The sequence below is a fragment of the Pholcus phalangioides genome, unplaced genomic scaffold (assembly GCF_987345545.1).
Source record: "Pholcus phalangioides strain wild (caught in Gottingen) unplaced genomic scaffold, Ppha-v1.0 ptg000003l_1, whole genome shotgun sequence".
NCBI lineage: Eukaryota > Metazoa > Arthropoda > Arachnida > Araneae > Pholcidae > Pholcus > Pholcus phalangioides.
In genome coordinates this window covers 1,079,808-1,103,280 of record NW_028301596.1, presented here as the reverse complement: position 1 = coordinate 1,103,280, position 23,473 = coordinate 1,079,808, and the positions used below count along the sequence as shown (strand labels likewise).

At 34.2% G+C, this 23,473-nt stretch overlaps 1 protein-coding gene across 1 annotated transcript in view; it reads right to left on the bottom strand.

Moving 5' to 3' along the window:
- The window catches only part of LOC149087874 (synaptotagmin-15-like), a 32,527-nt gene extending 10,839 nt beyond the window's left edge, over nt 1-21,688 (bottom strand). Inside the window, exons 1-2 of the mRNA XM_089242226.1 lie at nt 21,377-21,688; nt 3,344-3,503 (exon numbers count right to left, since the gene is read on the bottom strand). Coding sequence (XP_089098352.1) covers nt 3,344-3,503; nt 21,377-21,467 — 251 coding nt within the window. The 5' untranslated portion in view covers nt 21,468-21,688. The remainder of the gene's footprint in view (nt 1-3,343; nt 3,504-21,376) is intronic.
- Nucleotides 21,689-23,473: the final 1,785 nt, after the last annotated feature.

The following is a 23,473-nucleotide window of genomic DNA, read 5'->3' as shown; positions in this document are numbered from 1 at the left end:
AACTTCAGTCGACAAATTGGAAGGGAAACATAATAAATTGAAGAAGCGTCATAAAAGCTTTTTCCTTAGGAATCCACTTTATTTTGTTGGCGTCGGGATTTTTACCGTTTCTCGTAAATTCTCGTCATACGTGAGTAAAAAAAAATAAATGAGATTCTCGAAGAAGACCGGAAACTCATAAAAATAAAAAAATAGAAGATTTCTAAATGTGATATTTCCCCAAAAAAAGGACAAATTGAGAAGAACAAAAAAATAAAGAACGTAAAGGTAAATGAGTTAGAGAGAATAAAAGCTAAAAATGCATTAAAGAGTTAAGAATAGCAAAATAAATTTACCTTGATTATATAACTTACACAGAAAAAACAAATCTGTTTAAACGGATTTCAATTTTTTCTCGATTGTTTTAGATTATTATTTTACTAAATTCCACCTCTTTTTAAACCTTTAGCCTTTTCTGAAACGTTAAAATATTTATCTTTCGTTCTTCTGCGAATATTTCGAATAATAACAACGACTTTAAAGGGAGTATGATGATCATTTCCCGTAAGGAACAAAAACTTAAATAATATCCAATATGACATTGTATTTTTGTGGCATTTAAATAATGTGTTTTGGTTAGAGTAGTAATGGAAATAAATTGTATTTTTTTTTATTAATATTATACAGCCTGTCCCGAATTGTTCGCAACCGTTGCCTTTAGATACATGCTACCAACTGCAACAATGAATTCCCAAATGACGTGCCCTTACTCTAAATGTCATGAATTTCCCAATGGGTCGTAACAAACCCTACCTAGAAGTACAAGCCGTAATGTATCACTCCGCCGAGATTGTGACGTCACAATCCGGGTCCTTGGCGTGGGTGTTTCGGATGTTTTAAACGAAGTATGGCACGTACATTTATCGTCATATTTATTGAAATTCTTCAAGTTTTTAATATTTACTTTACTATGTTGTTGATGCTTTTTGATTTGTGGTAACACATTAGCCGAAACGGAAGCTTACGTAGGCTATCTTATTCTTACGGGGCACTTATTCAGCGAATGCATCTGAAATATTTATTTTTGTCGATTTTATTTTGCGTAATTAATTTGAAAGTAGATATGTTCGCTGCCGTTCCGTGTCGAAATTTTATTTCCTTCTGTATTGAGACTAGTTTTTTTATGCACTTGTTCAATCATTTGTGGAGCACATTTTTCAGATCTAATAAACATTTTTTTTTAATATTAAGTAAATCGAATTTCTCAGGTCTGTAATTAATTAAAAATACAAATAATTAATGTGCGAAATTTAATGAAGGGATATGGACTACTTTTTAAATAAATAATAAAATATTTTGAAATTTAACTTGCATTTTAAACAATTAAATTTAAATGTGTGCCATCTCCCTATGTAAGCATTTGTGATGCAAAAAATAAAAAAAGAAATTGCATAAAGTTAGGCAAATTAGTGAGATGAGATGTCCGTCTTACCTGCGTGGTGTTGAAATCTGAAAAAGGGGGAAAAAAAGGAATTACAAAATGCAAAAAAAATTAGACCGTTCGACAGGGTGGTTCAATTTAGTTTACGTTTGTTATACGCAAAAGGGAGAATATTAAATCTGAACAAATATTTGCAATTGGATGGTGAAAACAAGTTCAACATGAGATTGGTAACTACGCGTAACATAAATATAGTAGAACAATCTTGGGAGTTTTCTGTGCTCCAACACGACATTTTAGACATGACATTTAGGTTATTAAAAAACACTTATTGAATGATTAAACCGTTAGATGGCTCTGCGTTTAACTTGATATATTAATTACGGGATGAAAAGCGCTTTTCTCAATAAAAAAATTACGAACCCATTACACCATAATAATCATGACGAGGGAAAAGGTTCTTTTCTTTTTGTTCTTGTTTACGGAAAGTTCAATACTCGATCAGTAGTGGTTGTTGCACAGGTGACTAGTAGTATCTAGGAGGCTTTGGTCGAACAAATACATAAAAATATAGAAGAACGGATAGATAAATTTAACTTTTTACATAGACCCTGTGTGCTGCCGCTATGATGGTCGAGTGGTCATAGTGATGGACTCGCATCGCGAGGACCCAAAAACGCCCATGACCCCCGCTCTGTCCCCATCGGGGATATAAGCTGGTCTCAAAGAGGGATTGGGTCATGGTGGAAGAGTGTTTGCGACGTCCGGGGCACTAAGCACCGAAAGACCACCAGTGGGCAAGAGGACACAAAATTGAGGTTACATGGGCAGGTGCATATGCACACGTCACCAGTAGGTCTGGAAGAGGGCCCATGAATAACTATATATATATATATATATATATATATATATATAAATGTATATATGACAAACGCCCACCGTCGACATAGTGGTGGTCGGCTGAAGTTGGTTTTCTGTCGTTCCCAACTTCGTTGCACGAATGCGAGCCGATCTCCCCGTTAAAAAGTCTCGCCACAGAGAGCAACAGGCCTACACACATCAATACAATTATTCAATCATTACACTTCACTCAATAGTTAGAAAAATTGATTTCAGATGGAAGCACTACACATAAAAAAACTTCACGTCAGGTTTCACTACATATACACACACACATTCCAACATGTACCAATTCGTTATAAGTTCCGCAGAGGAATATGGACGAGGTGCATGTGTGGTGCAGTAGACCCTGTGTGCTAAAATTGTCAGTACGTGAAAAATGTAAGTGTGCTCTGTAAACTCATTTACAAAAAATTTTGTGTTTTTAAATGCAATATTAGCGGCGATATTTGACAAGTTCTCAGAATTTTCGGCCAATGATTGTGGTTCACAAATTACGAAACGTAAATTAAATTCAAGTTTGTAAAAATTCTGTAACTGTCAAAACAATTGTCAAGAAATGCAATTTTTGTTCATTGTGAATTCATAAAAGAATAAAACGGTTGAGTTCATTCTATTAGTATACAGTCACTAAAAATGACAACATATGAATCGATGAAACCTTTCCAACGCAGTGACAAGTTGCCAAAACATAGTGATTCTATATATTTAATACCTCCCGATAAAATATTTTATGTAAAAATATTAAGTTTTTTTTTCTACGAATGACTTTTCAGAACGGGATCTACATTTCAATAACTGGAAATTTTATCACGCGGGGACTGTGCGTTGAATTTATACGATTCCTCAAACAAATTTCGAGATTTTTAGTAACTGCGTGTCATTTGAAAACTTTCTGTAGCTAAAAGTGTGTTTTTGAAGTCAACGGTTGCAGAGATATTCACTGTGCAAACAATTTGGGACAGCCTGTACGCATGTTCATCATATTTCTAATGAAAAAGATATGAATCCATTTCTACTAACGTTTTAGTCTGTGAAGTTCCAGCGAGTATTTTATCTATGTTATATCCGTTTTTCTTCTTGCGGTGTTTCTTGACAAAGTAATACATCAGACCAAGCATGATAATACCTATGAAAGTACTTGCGACACCGGCAGCGATCAGCACCCAGATCTCGGATAGTCCTTTCAGAAAAAATAAGTACACTCGTTAAAAAAAAAATTACAGTGTTATTTATATTTACATATATATACACAGCGTGATTAGGTGTGAATGTGAAAAAATAGATTCTAATTTCGAGATGCAGTGGTACCTCTTCTAACTGACACTTTGCTAATCCCCGGTTCCGTGGAATAGGGCTTTAATGTATTTCACTCCCCGTTAGCGGAAAGTAAAATCCGCCAAACTCTTAATTTTTTTCTCAAACTCTATAATTTGGGAATTTATGTTCATAAATTATTTTATCTTAGTTCAGTTTTGGTTGCAAAATACGTGCAGCGCACGTATCATGTGCGGATAAAAATAAGTAATTGGTTTAATGAAGAGAGGACTTTCCTACTTCATTTGGATATTATGGATAAACGGAGGTAGCAGTAATGAAATTTAATGAAACTTTCTATATCCTGGCGATTGGTAATTATGCATAACCACCGACCTGTGTTCACTTTTACACGTGCACACACAGTAACATATACATTTTATCGTGAAAATTTATAGGAACCAATTGCAACCGTAGCCAAACGTCGTATAAATGTGAAAGTCTTATAAACGAGGTCCAACTGTACATCGTACCTCCCCATTAGCGAACAAAAATGTTGGTCTCATGGTTGTCCGAGATGTGTTCTACTGTAGTAACCTTTTCAATTAAGAACCACTGGCCAAAATGTTTTTAAATCCTGTGGAGGTAAGGCAATTTTGGTTTTTGAAAGCAAATAAATAGTTCAGAAATTTGCCGATAGGAAGACTGTCAGTGCTTTATCAAGGTGGACAGCAAGGAAAAAATCACAAGTCCGGTATTTCTTAATTTTTTTGGCCCGTCCCGTAAGTTTTACGTTTCGTGGAGTTTAGCTCATCATATTTTGCTTTTTCGGTGATTTTGTTTTGCGATTATAATCGATTTGTGGTAGTTTTAGCAATAATTGGTGATAATTTCGGCAACAATTTTCAATGTCCTTACTTCATTATCCGAATTTGGCCATCCTCATGTCTCGCTTTGAACTTGCGTAATGCCCACACACACGCACATCCACATAATTACTTAAAGGGTATTCACGTATTCCAAAGCAAAGAAACCCTAAAGTTTTCTCTATCCAGAAAAATTGACAAAAAAAAATCGGAAATTCCAATTTAATCATGGGATCCAATTAACCACTCCCTTGGTAACGTAAAATATATTCAGACGAAGACCCAGGAAGATTTTAAATTCCTTTAGTCCCCCTTTCATTATAAACTGAGTTTTTCTTCAGAGAGAGGAAATGGAATCAAATGTTTGTGAGGATACAAGTCGCTATTCACATGCTCTAGTTCCCATAAAATATACATAAAAAATAATTCTCATTCTAGTTTTTTGTTTCCCGCTCAAAACAACTGAATAAACACGAAAAACGAAAATAATAAAAGCGCTGGGACTAGGCTCCAAAATTTCAATTACGTTGTCCCTCGCGTTTCTGTTTATCCAACTCTTTAAAAATAACTACATTATAACACTTTCTACGCCGCCTTCGCGTCCATTATTAAATTCACGGTGTGTGAAGGCAAATGAACTGAAAACATTTATTCACTCTCGCACTCAGAGTCAAGATATGTAACGAAAACAATGTTATCAAACAACGTTATACATAAATTGTGTCGTACAGTAAACGCCGCTTATTAGAAAATACGGAAATATCCCGTTTTGGGTCGTGTGCGAGGTGAACAACAGCACCTTCTCCATTTAGTACCAAGTAATACAGTAAATAACATCAATTTCAGCAAAATTTAGCTTTTAATGTACGCACAGTATTGTGAGCACTGCAAAAATATTCAAAATTCACTAATCATTATTAAGGCATGACGTCGCAGTAGACTTTCAACTCTCCCATGTTACCGTCATATTTCCATTTTGACATGACAAAAAAACTAACACATACGCTTACGAAAGACGCTCAAAATTTTAGAGAAGACCTATATATTTCACCACTTCATGTACAAGCTTTTGGCAACAAATTCGGATAATCTATCTTTGACGAATCGGCAATAAATCTGGTAACCTTGTCCAAACCTATCCGCTCGTTAGAAAAAGGTAGAAAGGGAAAGAAGAAAGTAGAAAAAAGGAAGAAAAAAATATGAAGAGGAAAAAAACAGTATAATAGAATAAGTAGATACGAGAGGTTTTTTTTTGTTAGTCTTTTTCACCCTCACCCTACGTGTTCTCTTTTGCTCTTACGGGTATACAGTAGAAAAATACATTATACGTGAGGGAGAAAGCACCAAAGAGAACATATTGCATTATAAAAGTTTGATAAAAGATCTTTTATAAATTTGAATAAACAACCAATAAGTTTATTGGTTCGAATGTAACCAATACGCTTATTGGTTTCATTTTCAAAATTTTATCAAAGAGCTTTTACCGGCTTTGACAGGAGTACAGAAAAAACGGGGTGAAAAAAAACACAACTTCGGTTCGTAGGGTTGCAATAAAACGTCGGATGGTGAGGAGAGAAGAAAACACTGAGAAGGGATTGAATTTATTCCACTAGCGTTTGGACGAAACATTTCGTCGGTGAGCATAAAGTAGTTAGAAATCGTTACTATCAATGAAATATCAATTCACTGACATTTAGCTTTAACGAAATTATAAATTTCTGAATTCCTATTTATCTGAATTATTTTGGTATATATATATTCGTGATATAATCCGGTTGTTAACATTTATAAACCGAGCATTAATATTTCACTCTCCGTGAATGCATCTGTCTTTCACGCAGTTAAAATCAGTCCAATTCAACATGAAAGTACATGGTCTTAAAATATGATGTATTGAATGCACATCATTTATTCACGTTATCTCAAAGTCTGAGAGAACCCCCAATAACCATTTTATGACACGGGTGTATAATCACTACGTTAACATTAAACCCGAGAACTGGAATACATCTAAACACTACGGTAAATCCCAGTTGATTACGCGTTGGAGTGAGACGTGGGCGTCTTTCATCGCTGCGAAATCTCAATGAAATGTCATGCAAAAAGCCTCCTGGTAATCTATCACGTTCTAGTTCAGTGGAGATCTACGTGAGGCGATTGATAGTAAATGGGATTTGGGCGCACAGGTCCTGTTCATCTAATTATGATCACCATCGCGTTAAATACCAACTGGATTCACTGAAACGTTCTCAATCAATAAAATGAACGCGAAGAAAAGATGCCATCGGTTTAAGAAATGCCAATTCGGACGATTTTTCGGAGTCCATTCATTCTGAGTTTGAGAATAAACGTACAATTCGAAAAAGCATTCAAAATTCAATTAAATTGAAGAAATTGGTGTATTTGAATGCGGTTTGTGATCGTTTTTTCCTCACGGAGGGGAGATTTTTTGGTGAGCATTTTTTTTTATATGAGCGTTTAAAGCGTTTCGTTACTCAACTTTTTGCGAATGCACCCAGTATCATCAGATGATCTAACACAGTGTTTCTCAACCACCGGTCCGCGGCCCGGTACCGGGCCCTGCAATCAGTCAAACCGGGCCATGAATGAATTACTGTTTCATTTTCCATTTGTCGTGTGTACAACCGAGCCTGACACTCACACAAAAAGATATCAACCGGGCCGCGGACTTCGAAATTTTGAGAACTATTGATCTAAAAGACTTGTTCACGTCGAAAAAAAGGTTTGCGAGTCCAAAAATATATGAAACCAAACAAGTTATAAGAAGGTTTTTAACAACTGGCTGATGCGAAGATGAATTTTTTGGAAAGAGAGAAAATTCAACTGCCTTTGCGGGGAATCGAACCCACGTCCTTTCACTTTCTGGATGAACGCACTAGACTATAAAGGCGACGAGTCTCACAATCTTGGAGCTCGCGTACACTGAAAGGGACCATACATGGACGGCCGGACCTGACTCTGGCCAAGCTCACAACTGCTGACGTTGTCACCAGATGGCGACTTATGCAAGATTGACGTCACTCTCCGCTCCCATACGAAGGTTTTTAGCAACTAGCTGTTGCGGACGATTTTTTTGGAAAAAGAAAATTTTCCAAGGAAAGATTAAGAGATTCGTTGCCTTTTTGTAGTCCAGTGGTTTAGGGCGTGGGGTCGATTCCCGCGAAGACAGTTGAATTTTCTCTCTTTCCGAAAGTTACAATCGTCGTAGTAAAAATTTATAGACATATTTCAAACTCCCCGTTAACGGACATTTATATGATCCCCGGTCCCGTGGAATGGGGCTTTAATGTATTTTACTTCCCATTAGCGGACACTCTCGATAGCGGTCGGTAAAATCAGGCAAACTCTAGGGTGTGAATTTATGTTCATAAATCGAGAATTTATCATATTCAACGGTGATTATGTATATTCTCAAGCTCATCTTGTTAGATATGATAATCCGTCAATTAATTACTTGATTAACTGAACGTAACTATAGACCAGAATGCTGATTCCGAACGGTCATGTTAATATTTTATTTGCACATGTTGATACGTATGAAGAATGCTAACATAACTGTTACAATGTTGTTATCAACGTTTTTTTCTTCTTCACACCTATTTTAATTTAATTTTATTGAAAAATATTTGCAGTGCACGTATCATGCACGGGTAAAAATAATTAATTGGTTTAATGAAAGGTTATAATTTTTCCTCATTTTTATCAGACTTTCCAGCTTTATTTGGGAATTACGCATAATCACCGATAAAAGTGATAAATGTAGTGCAATTTAATCAAACTTTCTTTATCGAGACCATTGATGATTATATTATGCACAGCCTAAAATTACAGAGACAGATTTCTTCCTGTAAGGGGTCATTCAAGTATTACGTCAGCATCGAGGGGGGGAGGGGGTTTCGGATTTGCTGAATTTTGATGACAAGGGGGGAGGGGGGTTTGAAAGTTGCTTACGTCATCAACCACCCTTTTTTGAAGATATGAAATATTCTAAGCTGCTGACGAAAATTTGCTGACACCGGGGGGGGGGGGGTCACTGTTTTGCTGACAAGGGCGGGAGGGGTCAAAAATGGCTGAAAATCTGCTTACGTAATACTTGAATGGCCACTAACCAGTAGTAAAATCTGTTTCAAACTCTTTACTCGCATCACAAGGATCCGGGTTCAGACCCCACCGTCGCCGCAGTGATGGTCGGCTGAAGTTTGTTTTCTGCGGTTCCCAACTTCGAGGCAGGAATGCGAGCCGATCTCTCCGCTAAAAAGTCTCTCTGCAGAGAGAAGCAGGCCAACAACGTTACAATCATTCCTTACACTTCACTCGCTTCAAGTTGAGAAAAAAACTCAGTTTAAAAAATTGATTGCAAATGGCAGTGCACTACACATAGAGACTAACTTCACAGAAGGTTCACTATACATACACACACATTCCAACATATACCAATTCGTTAGAGATTCCACGGAGAAATATGGACGAGGTGCATGTCTGGTTTAATAGTAGTAGTTTCAAACTTCAAGTCCCAATCTAATTTAGCTTTCACGGGCATAAAATGACTGTGGTGCGAGAATGGTGGAAAATCTACTCACACACACACATACACCATAAGGTGTATACTTCAGTCAATATCTGAAATTCATCATAGACAGATAACTCTTTTCAATGAATGTAATATTATCACAAGTCTAGTAATATCTCTCTCACAATTTATTATCTCTATCAATGTCTCTCGAATTTATGTACGAAAAATCGGTTATAAAACTGCATGCTTTTATTATTATTATTATTATTTGCCTCTCACTTATCTATTGAATACAGCGTCATCTTTGGAAATCCGAAGCTATCCTAAACATCTGGTGGAAGAAATAAGATATGTGAGATTTGACGTAAAACGATTTTTTTTTTCATTCTTTGCAAAAAAAAAGTAGAAATAAGAATAAAATTTTTTTCTTCAATCTTTTACGGAATGAAACCACTCTATTCTCGTTATTAAAAGTCACATTCTTTTTCTTCATTCTCAATAAACTATCCGATGTACGCGATAGCCTCTAGTAAAATAAGAATGTTATTTTTATCCCACGGCTAATAATAATATAGAAACAATCTTATTTCTTTTCAGGAAATATTCGAAATGTTTCGATTAAAACCCACGCACGGAACATGCTTGTGACTTTTTAAAATGTTCTCCTCAAAAGTAAGATTTGTTTTTAATTATACCGGATTAAGTCGACGGAAAATTTTAATGAAGTGGTCTGTTGAAGCCATTATCGATCAATATTGTCTTTCACGTAAGAAAGTATACTTTTATTTGTTTATTCATCATGACTCCAACAGATTATCCAGTTACAGTTGGAGGAAAAACAAATAAAAATATAAGACAATGTACACACATACAAAAGAAAACGAATAAGAGAACTAAATACGCAGGAAATTAAATGAAATAGTCAAATAAAAACCGTGTACTATCCGATGAACTAAAATAAGAATCGGTAAAATGAAGATAAAATTGATTGAAAAAATGCAAAAAATAAAATGAATGAATGAATAAAATTTGAAATAAATAATTTTTTGAAATAGAAAACGGCTTGCAGGGTTAGTATAGCTAGGAAAAAAAGTAATTCAAAAAACAGCCGATAGGTGGCGCTGACCTACACAATTCAAAGAAACGATACTCAAATAAGGAACAGAATGCCTCCAAATCGTTTATTACAGCAGCATGTGTTTCACATGACCACCACCACCACGGATGGGTAACACATTGCAGGCGAGTCACAAATCCAGCAACGGCAGAGTGCAGCAGATCGGGATGTATACGTCATGGGAGCTCTCAATAAGATAACATTTTCCTCAAGCACACAAAACTTTCTTTAAAGAATAAAATTCTTTATTTCAAATCTATTCTTAGACCCACACTCTCTTATATGCCTCCCTAGTGTCGGCTCACGCATGTAAACAAAATATCAAATACTTACAAGCTGGACAAAACAAAATACTAAGAAGATTTGTTAACGCACCTTACTTTATCCGGAATAAAAATACCCGAAATGATTTAAAAATTTTACACATCTTTTAATATATTAAGAAATAGAGGTCAATTTAACCGAATGAGTGAGTCTGATTATGCTCATATGAGAGAAATTATTGACTACAATGAGAAAGACCTACACCAAGAACATCCAGAAAAAAGGTGTATACAAGGCCAAAATAAATATTTCACCTTCCTTGGGGAAACCTGTAAATAAAACTTGTAAATATTTATCTATAACTTGGCGCCTATTTAACACCTGATATATATATATGGACTTTTACCAGGCATAAATCTTGAAGGCCATGACCTTATACCCGGACTTGACAAATTCTTTCTCTTATTCACAGCACAAACATGCATAAACATATTGACCTTCAAAACACAGTCTCTTCTTTTCTATTCTTCATAGGCCAACCTGGCCCGTTTTTAATCTCACAATAGGCTCTCTGGGCTGGGCATGGGGGGGGGGGTAAAGTCTGATGCTGGTCTGGTCTGGGCATGGCAACTCTAGGCGGATCGCATCTTTCAGTTCCGACAGATTGGATGGACGTTATTTGCGTATCTTTTCTTTGACTTGTGTGCGTCATTGCCACCTATCGGCTGTTTTTGAGTTTTTCTTTTTTTTTCCTGTCTTAAAAAAAATTCTTTGACCTAGCGATGTTAACCCGGCAAACCGTTTTTTGCTTCGGTTATCATTTTTAGTTTCTACAGACTTTTTCTCCACCCTGTATATAAAACTGAAAGCATAAAATTTTCGAAGTTCGAAAACGTGATTTCTAAAATTCTTTAAAGGAGTATGAAAAACATCCAAGTGTTTCGACAATTGTATAGGTTGCAGAATCGATGAATAGGATCGTAATTACATATATTTGATACGTAGTTTTCAATTGAAAACTTTTACTTTTTTATAATTATTTTCATTAATTTCACTGCGAGAAATTCTGAAGCCTTTCAAGACGCTAATCGAAAATATTGCATTTACATATTAAAAAATTCGATTATATTCGAGCGATTTGCAAACATTAATTGGTTTAACAATCTATTCCTTTCATCTTATTAATGAACCAAGAAGCATTTTTAGAATGGATTCGATAACGTGAACGTCATCGCGTAATAATCTTCAAATTTGTTTAATCGAAGAGTTGTTAATGTTTAGACTTTTTTTTTCAGCTACGTAATGCATAATTTCTAATCTTATTCACGCGCTTTCGTGCGTAAAAGATATTTAGTGATTACGAGAAAAGTATTTATCTGCATTAGACTCAAATACATTATAGATAGTGATCTTCTACTCTGGGCTCGAAGATAGAACAGATTATAAGAAAGTGTTGAATTTGGCGTAAGCCATTTTGTTTTGTTAAAGTATAGGAATGGAATTAATTATTTAATCTTTTATGAAATGATACGCTATTCCCGTTATACTAAAAGTATTATTTTTTCCATTTTCAGTAAACTATCCAATGCACGCGCTATCCTATATGAATGTCATTTTTATCCAACAGCTAAATATAGAAATTTTTGTACGCTTTGCTCTAGGAAATATTCGAAATATTTCGATTAAAACCCACGCAACGCAATACATTTGGCTTTTGAAAATATCTTCCCCAAAAATAAGATTTGTTTTTAATAATTCCGGATTAAGTTTACGGAAAATTTTAATCAAATAGGTCTGTTGAATCCAATCTCAATCAATATTGTTTAGAATAAAGAACATATTTTTCTTTTTATACGTAAGAAAATACTTTTCAGTTATTGTTACTAATTTTACTGCAAGAAAAGCTGAAGCCTTTTAAAGATACGATCAAAAAGATTACGTTCACATCTGATAAAAAAGAAAATTTCGATGATGTTCGCTAGAGCGATTTACAAGAGTTAATTGGTTTAAAAATCTATTTCTTCCATCTTATTAATGAGCTAAGGGAATATTTTTAGAATGTATTCGATAAACGTGAACATCGTCTCATAATAATCTTCAAAATTGTTTAATCGGAATTTTGTTATTATTATTTTTTCAAGCAGCTACGTAATGCATATAGTTTCTTGATCTTATTTATGTACTTCCACGTGTGTATAAGATATTTGGCGATGAATAGGAGAGTAGTAATCTGCTTCCGATGAAAGTCTATTATAGACAATGCTGTTCTATTCTCGGCTCGAGGATAAAACAGATTATAGATGCCATGGTATGGCTATTGATGTATAAATAGGTGTTCCGGTACAGAAGGGAAAGATAAAGCAAGTTAGGTGCATTTTGGGATTCGCTGGAAAAATCACGTTCGGAATTCCTTTTAATGGATAATAATGAATCTTCATAGAACATCCTGTGCTGTAAGACATGGGAAATAAGGATAGAGCCTTAATGCTTACTCGGGTGGCTCTTGCTCATCCATTCAAAGCTTTGAATATAGCTGGATAAATGATGTCCAGATAAACTTCACGTATATTACGTACAGGCTATTTATTGACCGTTGACTTGTTGCTCTAATGTTGGAGAGATACCAGCACTTCCTAAAACACAAACTACATGATCTTCAACAATAATCTTGACATTATGCACACGTCACTTTTCAGCATTCACCAATTCATTCAGAGGAATGCTTACGAATTGTGTGTACGATTTAATAGTACAGTTGAGGCTCGTTATTGTGGACGTTCCATTATAACGATCGTTATACGATGAGGCTCATTTTTTTCCTATTTATCCCACATGTTACTTTCCATCCAATATAATGACTTGTGAAGATCATTTAAAACAGTACAAGGTTCGAACTCACCTCTGACCAGCCGTTTTTTTTGCATGAAATCAAGGAAATACTTCTTTTTTGTTTGCCAAAATAGTATTTGAGTTTGATCTTTGATATTGGAGCATTCGGTACGTTTTTGTGTACATTCAATTAACTATTGAAACTTTATTATTTTCCAATATGATGTCTTTTCATTACTCCGACAAAATTAATATACATACAGCATATATATTATTTATGTATATTGAATTCTATAAAAATGTACCTAAATTCGTAGACAATATAATTAATGCACATAATAAATATAAATAATGTTCCACACAAATAATCCGAAGGGAAATATTGTGTGCGAAATATATACGTGTCCGAAAGGAAATACAGTCGGCCCCGCTTATTCGGATATCACAGATTCCAGCACACAATATCCAATTAAGAGGAGAATAATTCAATTGCCATTTCACAACTTTAGTATAGTTAATTGTATACTCTGAAACTGATGAAGGACCAATATTAATAAAGCTTGCTGAATAAATCAGACATCAGAAAGTTAACGTCCTCTATTGGCTACCAAGAGAACAAAAATAAAATAATTAAATGCACGTATTGAAGAGAACTTGAATACTTAGAGACCAATACCTACTCTCAAATGTTTTTTGTTAACCTTAACTTAGCAACATATTTTCTGTTAAATCAACATATGTTTCATTCAATAAAAACATTATGTGTATAATTGATATGTATTAACAGTTGAAGTGTGAAGCTGTAATATTCGATTAACCGGGAAAAGTTGAAATTATAATACTAAGCGGGGAACTTTAACATTTTCTCTGGGAGAAATTTTGGTGCCAGAGGCTTTCATCCGTTCAAGCGGAGTATCCGTTGTCAGATTAAGCTGGACCGACTGTATTAAAGATAATTTTGAAATTAGAAATTAATCTGCGAATATATGGCGTGAAATAATCTGTAACAGTGCTGCTACCTCCTAAATTTATTTATTCAACATTTCTTGATTTTTGCCGTTTTTTACACGCTGAAAATAATTGAGTCTTAAGAATCATAGAGACTTAAGAATCAATTAAGACTTGGGAAAGACGCAAAAAATGTCAAACGTCAAGAGAGAGAATTTCGAGTGATCTCTTGAGAATTCAAGTGGTGTAAGTCACGTTGAAAAAAATTTTCAATACAAAAAGAAATTTGCATTTGAAATTACTAGCAATTATCGTGTGAAGAAAATTATGTTGATGCAATCTGTATTATATATTTAGGCCATTTAATTAGGCTATTTTGTCAGCTTGCGCTCACATCAATTCATTTATACAAATACAAATACAACGCCACAACAGGCAAATTGCCCAACGAGGTTGCTGACTTAAGAACATCATGGATCCCCGAGCCATTTTTTGGAGGCCCTACCTACTACTACTACACCACACATGCACCCCGCCCACCCCCCGCGGAACCCCCCAATGAATCGGTACATGCGGGAATGTGCGTGTACGTGTAGTGAAACCTGACGTGAAGTTTTGTGCTTTCTCTGTAATGCTTGTTATGTGTAGTGCTGCCATCTGCCACTAGTTTTTCTAACTATGAGTGAAGTGTTATGATTGAATGATTTATCGTTGTAAGACTGTTGCTCTCTGTGGCGAGACTTTTTAATGGGGAGATCGGCTCGCATTTGCGCCTTGAAGTTGGGAACCACAGAAAACCAACTTTAGCCGACAAGTGAAGACATTTCTAAGTGAGTATCAAAGTTCTTAATTATTTTATGTGACCGAGTACACATCAACCAAATCTGGACTTACACCACTTGATTTCTCAACCCTCCATCGACAAATTTTTGTACAATTGTTACGGAAAAAATTTCGCCCAAATTTTAATCAGGTAAATTTCTTGCAGTGAAATAAAGAAAAGCGTAAACTTCACCAATCGACATTTTTTTATCGTTTTTGGGGACCCATATAAAAACTTTTAACAATGTACAATCACATAGGTACCACTGTTGTAGATGAATTTCTTTTTTGCTAATAATTTTTCATATTTTAATTTTAAAATTAGCCGTTAGTATTTTATTATCCTTGGACACTATGTAAAATATCCTGTATATTTTTCTTTGCTTTTGCACAAATTTCCATTCATAAGTTTGCACACCCCTAACATTAATTGAAATAGATAAGAAAACCTGCAAATTGCTAATTTACTAAATAAAGTACTATAAATTACTATAATATTTGACTCGTTATGAATGACAATACGTCTTTCTGCTGAAATGTTCTAGTAACGATAGTTAGAGATACGTAAACTTTGCAAATAAAAAATCCAAATTTCGCAAAAAAAAAAATTCCAAATCGAAAATTTTGCATTTATTCACACGAAAACATTTTTTATCAAAATTTTGCATTAGTCTGAAAAAAATATTACTCTAACCGAACATTTCGCATTTAATCCGTTTAAATTTAATATTTCAAATCAAACATTTTGCATTCTTCAGCAATACTATTTTATCAAATCAAAAAAAAACTTGCTTTCACGCGCAAAAATATTTTTTTAAATCAAGAATATTCATCCACAAAAATATTTTTAAAAATCGGAAATTTCGCATTCATCCGGAAAAATATTTTCGGAATGAAAGAAATTTTGTATCAATTCACAAAAATGCACTAAACTAACAGCACAACTTGTGTTTATAATTTAATTGAGAGGTCAAGTATTAAAGCACTGAACTCTTAGTTGAAAGTTCTAGAATTTAAGTACTCAGCAAAATAACTGTTTATTTTGTCTTCAAAAAGTGTAAATTATCAAGATTTCCAGGAAAACGTAATTGTAATTGTGTTTTTAATTGGGTTGTGCTGTATTTTTGAAATATATGACATCCATATTTGTTATGGTCATCTTTTTCTCAGACACCTCGTTGGCCATTTTGCCTGTTGTGGCGTTGCATTTGTATTTGTAAATGTTGGTAAAAATGAAATTTTTGCATTTATTCATCAAAAATGGCAAAATTTGCATTTACTGAATCTATTTCGTAAATAAAAAAAAATTACACATGCCCCCTAACGATAATATTTTAATAATATATTATAGTAAAGTATTGATAGTTTGGTACAAAAGTTAAAAACGTTAAAGTATAGAACAAATTAGTTTAAGCTGAATAAAAATTCGGATGTGTTCAAATAAATGGATGTAGTTATTTCCAGACATATTATCATTATTAATAAATAATTTGACTGGTCCGAAAACAATTTGTTATTACGCACACGTGCAATCAAAGTTCAGACAACTCAGCGGAATCATACGCTGAGAAATGTGCCACCTGTGCACGCACCAGATTATTATCTTAGGAATGAATAATCTCTTCAGCCGTTTTCCAATAATTATTCTTCTAGCCTCTGTCTCTTACAGTTCATTATGTCAAAATGTGAGAATTATTCCTCGTCGAAAAAATTTTTGTTCATCCCAAAAATCAATTTTACGATAGTATTTTTGTGAAAAATGATTCACGATAAAGTCCCAAAACAAGCCAAAAAAATTATACTCATGGGCTCAATATAACTGAAAATTATTTGTTTTCATTATTATTGGACGCAACAATTATTTAAATATTCGCCATTATTATCAGAGGCGGATTTACGGTTGGTGGTATTATGGATTTTATGTTTCTATAATTTTTCTGATCACACATTCCCTCGAACTTAGCACCCTGGGCTACAGCACACTCGGCTAACAGCCCCCTAAAGAAGAGGGGACCCCTCTTCTTTGGGAGCTATTGGCTCAGCCCCCGGTCTGTAAATAAGCCTCTGTCTAAGTCTCTCGTTAGGTTATTCACATGACTGCATATGTTCTAGATAACTCCTTGAACCGGTTTCTCGCTATCAAAGATCACTCTTTTGTTAATTCGCATGCTTGCACCCTGTCAAGCCTGTGCTTCCAGACGCTCTAAGTCACTTTTTTAGTCGCTCGCTGACATAGTTCCATGGTCTCTGGATCACTTTTTTTGGTCATTCACATGCTTGCTCACGCTCTGGGGGTGTGGGTGGGGACTATTCTCGTCACTCTGCGAAATAGTCTCTTGCTCTCTACGTCATTCTTTTGATCATTCATATGCGTAGACATGCTCTAGGTAGCTCTTTTGTTCGCTCACTGACCCGGTTCTTTACTCTATAGGTCACTATTTTTGTAATTCACGTGTTCGCGAATCTCAAGGTCATTGGTGGCTCACTGATCAAGTCTCTCGCTCTCCAAGACCTTCTTTTGTTTGTTCACATGCTTGCACACTGTTTTCGTGCACTCAGATACTTGCACACTGCTTTAGATGCTTCCATACGCTCTAGAATCTAGAGTCTAGATCATTTATTTGGTAGCTCACTGATCTGGTCCCTTGCTGTCTAGTTTCCTTTTTTGATCATTTCCATGCTTGTGCACTGTTTTGGTCACTCAGATGCGTGCACACGCTCTAAGTGACTGTTCTTTTTGTCACTCACTGGCATGGTCCCTTGCTTTCTAGACCCCTCTTTTTTCATTCACATGCTTGCACACCTTTGGGCAATAAGGTACTTGCACATGCTATAAGTAACCCTTTTAGACACTCGCATGCTCGCATACTGTTTTGGTCACTCACATGCTGGCAAACTTTTTAGGTCACTCTTTCTCGTCGCTTACTGACCTGGTCCTTCACTCTCTAGATGGAGGCGAATTTATGGTTTTATCACTTTTGGGCATCGCTTCCCCCAAGGGTAACAGAGCCCCAGCTCGGGTGCCCGGGAGGGGATTCCTATCATTTTTTTTTCCACACTATGAATTTATTACATTGGGGGACCACAAATGACTATCACCTAGAGGCGCTACTGTAGGATGTGGGGGGGGGGGGGGGACATTCCTGTGCGGTCCATACAAACTTTGTCACCCTTCTCCCATTTTCTACTAATTTTCATAGTAACTCATTCCTCGAATATGCCGCTCCTTCGAACTTACCTTACTTATTATTAGAACTTACTTATTATTATTTGCTACGAAATGATCAATAATAATGATATTGCAAATTTAGTGAATGAAACTATAAATTTCTAGCATCAGTATTAAAATTTTTATAATTAATTATTTTTGCATTCAATTATTTATTGCTACTTAAAAAGATGATTCATTGCGTGGCAATTCACATATTCATGAGAAAAACTATTTTTATGATTTTAATATAAAATTCATTTCATTTATATAATTTTTTTTTCAATTACAGGAAACTCACAAGCTCATTATTCGGTATTGTTCAATTTTTGATGTCTGGAAATGAATGAATGAATAGTTTTTTCTGTTATGTATGTGTTATGGCCAATGTCAGAAGTCTGCACATTGGCCATGACGTCATTTCATTGATCAGCCTAATTAATTTCATTTTAAAAGTTCAGTTCAATAATTAGATAAAAGTCCAATAATGAATTTTGTCCCGAGAGAGTTTTAACGAAAATTAAATCCAAGTCATAAATGCGCATTTATTTTATTAATCAAATAAATACGATTCTATAGCTACGAAAATAATTTAAATATTGAAATTATTTTTCCGTTTTAATTCCGTAAGGGAGCACGGGCACATCTTGAAGAGTTCAGGGGTCCCCCCCACAAAAATGTTTGGTCCCCTTACGTCTTTTGTCGAAACATCTAATCAAATCTCCGGTAACAAAACAATATTAACGAAATATTTAAAATTGATAAAAATGCAATAATTTTGGGAGCTCTTTTCAACTCTGGGACTTGGACTCGGTCCCCGCAGCAGTCCACGGCCAACGTAAGAGCGGGGCTAACAGGACTTCGGCCCGAGACGATACTTACCGTTTTTTGTTTTTTCACACTGTAAATGCCTAGTTGATAGGCCCGTCAAAGTTCCCAACCTGGGATGCCTAGTTGCTGGATATATTTGGTTCCCAATTTCGAAGCGCAAATGCGGACCGATCTCCCGTTAAAAAAAAAGTCTCGCCACAGTGAGCAACAGGCCTACAACGACACAATTATTCAATAATTAAACTTCACTCATAGTTAGAAAAACTGATGGCAGAACAGACCAATCACGACCAGGCTCTGTCGCTTACGTGATTTCAGCTCATTGCCCCGGAGAGCGCGGTCGTGGCGGCACTGGTGGCAGATGGCGCCGCTACACATAACAAGTATTGCACTGAAACAAACTTCACGGAAGGTTCACTATACGTTCACGCACATCACATGTACCAGTTCGTTAGAAATTCCGCACAGGAATATGGACGAGGTTCATGTGTGGTTTAGTAGTTGCTGGATGTGGAGAGCACACCGATTAAGACACAACTCAGCGAAAACATATGTTCTTGTTTAAAATTTCACGTTCATTGTTTCACATTAATGTGCAGAATGTTTTACAAAATATGTCCGTGAAAAATGAAAATTGTAAGGTTCATTAAAATGATCAAATAAAATATGAAAAATTATCAGCAAAAACGGGAAAACTCCGATTGTTCAATTTCATAAAAATGGCAATAATTAGAAATTCAAGAAATAAATAAAATTATCGTGCATCCTGTATCAGAAAATTTTCAATAAGTAAAATTTGCACCTCTCCGGAAGAAATGATCTAATTTTCAAAAAGTGTAAATTCACTGAAATTTTGATGACAAATCGTCGATATATTGATCATCGAAATGCCGATGTGAGCAATTTTTTTTTCAGATTAAACTATTGAATGGATAGATAAGATATCAACGATTGAAATTCTTCGCATTTTTTTCATAATTAGAAATTGAAATTTCTGCCACTTTTTCTGCAATTCTTTTAGTCTAGCATGTAAAAAATAAGTGACAAAAATGGATAATTTCAATCACCAATATCTCAAAGAATTACTGTTCAATTGTTCCGTGGTTAATTATTTTTCAGATAATAGAAAAAATCAAACAAATTTCAACTAGGGACCGGATACAAATCTTAGTTTTTGTGTTTTTTCTTCTTTTTTTCAGAATTCAACCATCAAAGAATGATTATGCCTTTCTTAGTTAATTATATTTTACATTTTTCTTGTATTTTTAAAATAAACCGTAGAATTTTCGATGTAGTGGAGTCGTGTACAAAATTTTGATTTTCGTATTTTCTCAATCATTTTTTGAGAATTCTGTTTTCTTTGCTGATAATTTTTCATAATTTACTTTAATCTTATTCATGTACCTTTCAATATATTGAAGTATGAAAATATATATTTCCTCATAAAAAAAATTTATTTTTTTAATTTCTTACAATCATTTTTTGAAAATTGTCACAGAACAATTATGCTTTCTCAGCTGATCATATTTTAAATTTTTCTTGAATTTTTAAAATGACCCGTAGAACTTGAATACCGTATGTCCCACGATATATTGGGGCCGTATAAAAATGTTAACTTCTGTATTTTCTCATTATCATTTTTTCAGAGTTCAACTATCCCTGTGAGAACCATTCTACTTTCTTAGCTGATCATATTTTTATGAATTTTTTTGAACATTTTTATAAATTTTAAAATGAACCGTAGAATTTATGTACCAATAGATATATTCGGGAGATAATGTCATAATAGATATAATGCCATATACTGCAAGTTTTTAGTTTTTGCATTTTCTGACAAGTAATTTTTTTTTCTTTTTTTGAAAACTCAACTCTCACAGATCGATTTCGCTTTCCTTACCAACTCATTTTTCATATTTTACTTCAATTGTAAAATGAATGTGGAATTTATACACCTTTTGAACACTATTGTAGAAACAACCCATATATTATACTGAATAATCATTCAGTGAAATCAGATGAACTTATGATCCGCGGTAGTTACTATTTACTGTTACTGTAATGAAATATCCCCTACTTTTACTACACAAATAATTCATTGCATGTCAGGTATCCGGTGAATAAAATCTTTTTAAAAGAATGTTAATCGTAATGAATGATGAACAATCAAATAGAATGTTTTGATTTCGAGATTAATTATTCTAATTTACAGAAAAAATTAATTTTTTTATCAATATTTCAAGCTCGGTATTAGTATCAAATATTACAATTATATAGTTTTAAACTTGAAAATTAAATTAAAAATTTAAATTTTGCGAGAAAAAATTTCAAACATTTTTTTTTCCTGACTAACTAAATTTCACAGGTAAAAAGTGTCACTCACCGTCAGCAGCTGTGACGTCCACATGTGCCCGTCTGTCTGTACCATTGCCATCTGATTTGGAAAGTGGTTGCACGACACTAAAAGGTGTCATGATTCGGAACTTAAAATTATGATTATTTCAATTTTCATTTCTTAAATTATTTTAAATTTTTGTGAGCAGGAGGGGGAATCGTGTGTCACACAGTGATTGTGACAACGGCCCTGTTGACGTTCGGTTGAACTGTTTTCCTTTCACACCTGGAGGAAGAGGAGCAGGAAAGATTCGCTTCTCTCTTATTTTACAAAAAAGAAAAAAAAAAAACAAGCGTGGGCGATAATTTCAAGCCAAACTTGGCGATTTCGAAAATCCATCACTTGATACAGCATTCTTGTCCGTGGGAAAAATTCAACAATACGATGGAAACTTTTCAGCGGCGGAGAAGGTCACCAACAATGAGCGAAATTAATGCCAAGGTCGAGTCTGGAAAAAAGGGTTGTACAAAATAACCAGTCGGGAACCAATAGTACGTTTGCGCTTCTAATTCAATGTATTCTAATGTTTTTTTGAAAATTTTTGAATGGAAATAAATGTTATGTTATACACAAAGATATTCAGGACAACAAAAATAAAATAAAATAATTAAGAAATTTAATTTTTTGGAAATTTTTTAATGCTTTGAATATTTTTTCCATAGAATTTTCGTAATAGTTACACAATTGTTAAGAAATTGTCAGTGAAGAATTATTTTAAAGTTATAATAATAATAATTTATTTGGGTATGGGACCAGACCCATGCAAGGCTAGCATACAAAGATAAAATATACTAGTAATAGATTACAAATCATTAGTATGCAACTCCTTTAGGACACAGAACACACACACTTCAATTTAAAAGATTCAGGAACTTCACAAACATCATTAAAAAAAAAGTTTTCCGATTTTGATATTCAGAGAGGCAAGAAATTTCAAAAATTAAGTTTTGTCTGTTGAGATTGCGGAAAATACATGATTTTTCAACAGGACAGATCTCTGTAAATGAAACAATAGACACTCAAAAATAATATGGAATGCGTTGGGGTAATGATTAAAGTTAGAGTGTTAGGGCAATTTCCATAAGGACTTAGTATGACATATCCGAGATTGAAACATGTAAAAAACCATTATCTCCCTAATTTGGAAAATCAAACGTTTCCGGGATATAGGTACATTAAAAAAACAGATAATTTTCTGATGTAAAAACACTGAAAAATTTTTCATTGCAGTGAGCGTATCTAGTTGATTGCAAAATTGATGAAAGATCGTTTTGAATCATCGTTTTGTGTTATCGTTAAATTTCTTTCTTTTTTTCTGACAAAAATTCCAGCTGTAAATTTTATCTTATTTCAAAGTTTTCATATTTAACACTCTTTTTGTTTTCAAATAAAAAAATTATTCTTTTATTATAAACTTCTGGTCTCAAAATTTTGTAAGAATTCGTATAGCAATTATCTTGTTTTTTGTATCACAATTTACTTTTCTTATGATGTATTTATCTTGTATTGATTGCGTAACTATATTTTCACCATGATAATTTTTTTTCGTTTACAACAATTTTGTTCAACAGCGGTTTTAAACAGTGTCAATATTTTTCGATCAATAGCTTCTCAACTTGAAACGGTTTTTGTTGAACAATATCATCTGAACATGATGTCTCAATATTTTGTTCAACGGTATTGAAACTTTTCTGAACTATTGAAACTTTACATGAGGTTCGAACACGAGATCCATTCACTTTTGAACAAATATTGAAACTTTGAGTTCAGATGGTATTGTTGTAGGAAATTTTGAAAACTTGAAAATTTTCTTCAGAAGTAATTGAAAATATTATTTAAAGATTGAGTTCTCTCTCTCAGAAGCTATTACTGAACGAAACATAGAAGCTATTGTTGAAAAAATCTTGAAACATCGAGTTCAGATGGCACTGTTGAACAAAATGTGGAAAAATTGAGTTCAGGAGCTATTCATTAAAAAAAATTGTGACATCAAACACAGAAGCAATATTTTGTTGAACAAAATATTGAAACATCAAGTCCAGAAGCCATTGTTTAACAAAAACTGTCATGAATACCATCTGAACT